General features: G+C 38.0%; 1 protein-coding gene across 1 annotated transcript in view; it reads left to right on the forward strand.

The window, feature by feature from the left end:
* Positions 1 to 419: 419 nt before the first annotated feature.
* The window catches only part of SLTM (SAFB-like, transcription modulator), a gene marked incomplete at its 5' end in the record, with an annotated part of 25,584 nt that continues 21,090 nt past the window's right edge, over positions 420 to 4,913 (forward strand). The window contains one exon of the mRNA XM_008944001.1: positions 420 to 507. Within this exon, the coding sequence (XP_008942249.1) occupies positions 420 to 507 (88 nt within the window). The remainder of the gene's footprint in view (positions 508 to 4,913) is intronic.

The raw sequence follows: 4,913 nt of genomic DNA on the forward strand, positions 1-4,913 counted from the left end.
TTGCGGCCCGCCCGCCGCCCCGGGCGCCGGATCTTGTCGGGCGGCAGCCGGGGCGAGCCCTGGGGCTGGTTGTTGCCGTAGGGTTTCCGTGTTTCTCTCCCTCCTTTTCCTGTGCTGCCCTTAATGTCATCGTGGATGTTGTGGTGGCCTTCTAGTGCTAGGTTTACGAAGAGAAACGTGCTGGTCCTTGATAAGCTGTACTTTGAAAATGCCACTTTAATGGCTTAAACTGTCGCTACTGTCGTTAGCGGTCATTCCCTCTCCTACAGCTTTAAGTGAAAGGTTTAACACAAGGTGCTTTATAAAATATATTTGACATGGAAAAAATAATTATTTCGCTCGTTGACTTCTGCTGAGGTTAAATTGTCTTAGCTTCCCACTGAAATATGTTAAAAATTTTATCTTTTAATCTCATTTAGGCTATTGAAGAGGAAGGAGGCGATCCAGATAACATTGAAATAACTGTTTCGGCTGACACACCCACCAAGAAACCAGCTAAAGGCAAAGGTTACGATCTGTTGATATACATTGCATTCTTAAGCAGATTTTCTTGCATATATCACCTTAAAGAAGGAGCATGGAATGTGGCGTGTAGTTCAGATACAGTTGTGACTTTGCTGTTTATGATTTCTGTCATGAGAGACATCTTTTGCCTTACTCATCTGTTTTCAGTCGTATGGGGACGATAGATACATGTGGAAAATGGGTGGGTTGAGAGACACGTCCCAGGTAGTGGCTGTACTGCTTGCAGGTCCTGGAAACTTGTGCTGTGTAGAGGATCTATGAGATTTTTGGAATACATTGTGTTAGCAGAGATCCTGAACATGGAGTGTTACAGGTACAATGTGAGTACAAGGCACTGCTGCATGGCTCTGGTGCTGGGATGGGTATCGCTGTAGAGTTAGAGAGTATTTATGCAACAGTAAAGGGCGAACTAAGAGGTTATTTAGTCATGACAAGGTGCTGGACCTAGGCTAGTGATCAGCATATGATAGTATGTGGTAGGGGGTTGCTGCTATAAGAAGACTGTGTTTTGTGGGTTTGTTAGCATACTTTTTACTGAAGACAGGATTTATAAGTATGGGTTTCCTGAATGGACTCTGAGGGCTCACTATGAAGGGTCTAATTAAACAGTTTTAGTTTTTCTGTTGTGAAAAATTATTTAGATGCTATACCAAACTGTTGGACAGTGATTGTGTTACATCTGTTTTCTTTTGCATAAGTATTTAAATATTTTTCTGTGAGGTTGGGTTCTGGAAGATTTTTGTTTGTGTTTTTGTTTTCTGTTGTTCTAGGAGAATTCATAATCAAGTAATACTGGGAAAGGAAATGTCTATTCTGTGCATAGCATGTATGTTCAATGAATGCCAACAATGTTCATACATATGCTATAGAGAGCTGTTTTGGAAGTGATCAGTCTTATACCACTGTCACTTGTCTTAGCCTGAGTTTTAAGGTGGAAGTGATTATTCTTGCTTTTGCCTGGTGCTGTGCATGGGGAACTTAATAATCTGTCTGCTTAGAAAGTTTGAATAACTTATCTGTACTTTTGACACACTAGAAAAATAAACTTTCATCATGTGGATTCATTTTCTTCTGTGACATTCCTTTATTCCCTACTTGGGAAAGGTAACTGATGCTTAAGAAAACTATATAGAAGCTAAAGAAGGATATGCTTCCACAATTTTTCATGCAGAGCTCTAAATGGCTACTTCTGCTGTGAAGAACACTTTCCTTATCTGCTGCTTTTCATCCTTCTGTTCTCAGAACTAATGTCACAATGTGCGTAATGTTCTTGAACCAGTTTCTTGTTTAGTTATACTGTTTTGCTTCTGCAGAGATAGTGTGCATACTAGTGATGCTGCTGCCTGAGACAGGGTGTCGGTAGCTATTCCCTGCCACCTGTTTTATGGAATTGAATCATAAGGCATATGTATGATATGTACATTATTGGTAAACCTCAAAGTAAAATCTGATGTGCATAAAGTTCTTAGCTTAAAAGAGTTTTTCCTCATTACTTTTTGGCTTACAGAACAAGCAAGTGTGCTAAAAGTATGAGAAGTCCATGCTGTATTAAAGTGTGGAACAAGAAAAACTCTTAATTTGTCTGTAGAAAATCTTTTTTTATCTTATTGGTTTACTTCTAACTGTAAGAAAGGAATGTATTCTTTCTTTTTAACAACTCCTTGTATGTGTTAACTGCTGGTTCTGATGTTATCTCCCTCTATGGTACTTTCTGCTGAAATATGTTACTAGTGACTGGAAAGCATCCCTCAGATTGTGGAATTCTAGCACTTCAGAAGTCCGTTTCCCTGATGTGTCACTAGGAAATTTTAAAAGGCATGTGAGAGAAGCATGCACATCAACTGAATTCAGTAGGACGGAGTCTTCATTTAAAATTAACTACCTGGATCCTCCTTGTGCTCATATGGGCTCCTTGCTACGATACCGTTGGCTCTTTTACTGATTTTTGCCAACAGATTGCTCTAGGCTTTTTGCTAATGTTTGCTTCCACCCCACTCCACAGCTTCAGACTAATGTTGGTGGGTCTTTAATTATTTTGCTGCTGTCCAGTGGTAAAATTTACAGTTTACTAGTTATTTATTAGTCCTATAACATTTTTTCCCCGTGCTATTATTGCTGTAGAAAGGAGGGTAGGAGTATTAGAAATTAATTTATGGAGTAAATACAGTGTCAGAAAAGGCAAGGGAGTAATGGATAAACTTCCTCACAGCAACCAGAGAGAAGTGAATGGGAGGGAGGAAGGAGGTTTTAGTTGTGAAAATTCACAGACTATGTCACATGCCTATCAGTTTTAGATCTGAGTGTCTTTTGTAGCCAGTTTTACTGTAACTCTCAAGGTCTGTGGAAAAATCGAGACGACTAGTTCTCTAGCACTGTCTGTTAGAAAAACTTGATCTGGAATATTGATGCGCAGGCTGAATTAGTGGGAATAGTGTGTGTTTGTGTGGGAGTGATACATTTATTTTCTCTCTCATTGCTTTTTTTTGGTGTGTATGTTGACAAAAATGGAGAATAATAATGAGGCTAAAAGTGAGACTTTCATAGAATAGGATTTTGTAATGGCTTGATCACTTTGTTTATCAACTGAGTATATACTGCAGTTTTTTACTGGGCTGTGACAACCTTTTGGCAATAATGATACAAAATTGACTTGCTGTGAGATAAGAAACAAAAATCTGTGAAACAATTTGAGTAGAAAAACAAGACCTTGACTGAAGTGGTTTGAATGTAGACCTTGTCTCTTGAACAGCAGCTTGACAGTGTCCTGTACCAAGTTCTGCAGCGTAAGATATTGTATGAAAAAGGAGTCATAATTAAAGCAGGGCATTTACTGACTTGCCAAAAATTAAGATTACATAGAGGGAACCATGTGAATCTTCATCAGGAAAGTGTATTATTAGAGGATTTTGCATCACACCTTAAAGAATGCTTGCAGAAGGATTCTGTAATCCAAAAAGAATCCTTGATAAGTTAGTCTTGTATGCACAGTTAGTAAAAATTGAACAATTTCCAGAAGCTAATTTGATATTTGATACAGAACAACTGCAGAATAGCAAATCAGAAGTATACGTCTGAGATCAGTTGCTTTTGCCAATTAAACTTTGAAAGTTCAAAGATGGAACAAATACCAGGTGCTCCAATTTTAGTTGCCCCAGCTGTGTCTCTCCGACACCTTGGAATTTAGTAGCTATGGACAAATTTATCTTTTTGTAAAAAGATGACTGGTTTTGGAAAAAAAGCTGTTCTTTTCAAGCCTTGAATGTTCTGCTGTTTATTCTGGTATTCAGAGGAGGTTACTGCTAGTATGAAACATTTTTCAAGTCTTTCTGATTTGACCATTCCCTGAAAATATCTGCAGTCAAAAATACTATAGCATATTGATACATCATAACTTGCTGATTTAAAGTTACTTTTCTGTCAAGTTTTGGAATTAATGTGGATGAAGAAAGATTTTAGGCTCATCACCTTAACCTCAGAGTATTAATGTGAGCAAAGATGCTATTTGCTGCTCTTCAAGTTTCTAAGGTCAGTCAGGAACCTATTACTTTGTGTCTTAAGTACCCCTCTAGTTTTCAACTGAATTTCTGATTAGACTGTACTGGTTCTTAGATCCAGTGTTGACAACTGACAGTGCCTGGCTTATACCATTGCCCAAATAATTTTATCTTCTTTAGTAAAACTGTTTAGTTACTTAAAAAAACCCAAACAAAACTAAGTTGTACACTATTGGCCTTGAAGAGCAGAGTGGGGGAAATAACCTCTCGTGATGTCATGCCTTTCAGGAATATCAAAATAGTGAACTGACAGTTTGCTAAAATAGTTGTTTCTTCTTCTGTCTGAGTTGTTAACATTGGAGAAAGACCAGGGTTCTCAACTGCACTGAAAATAGGTGTCTTATGCAGTGATACATACATGACAAGATCTGCAGGATACTAGTACAAATACCTTCATTTTAATCTTGAATAACCTGAGTTTTCAAATTTTTTTTTAATTTTTTTTTTTTTTTCAGAATGCATTTTCTGAATCAGTCTTCTTCCTGAGCTGCTTTGACCTTCCTTTTGTTTTTTTTTTAAGGCAAGCAGGTAGATTCTTTGCCACTTCTCAGTGGCTGGTTCTGTTGATCTGCTTTGCAGTTGCTGAATAAAACAGTGAAGATTTAAGTGACTTCTCCAAATGTACTTGTGGGAGGTGCCCTGGCACACAGTGGTGTTGAACGGCTAATTAGGCCTCTTAATATTAGAAGACATATCTGTCTTAATTGACTCACAAAGTAGGTTTGTTAATTTATTATTATTTCTAGGTATCTGGCCAGTGGTGTTCAGTCTATATATGCCTGCAAACTTGAATTTCCGTCAAGATAAAACCAACTGTTGAGTCCCTAGTCTTTC

The sequence above is a fragment of the Merops nubicus genome, unplaced genomic scaffold, assembly GCF_000691845.1.
Source record: "Merops nubicus isolate BGI_N331 unplaced genomic scaffold, ASM69184v1 scaffold25977, whole genome shotgun sequence".
Taxonomy (NCBI): domain Eukaryota; kingdom Metazoa; phylum Chordata; class Aves; order Coraciiformes; family Meropidae; genus Merops; species Merops nubicus.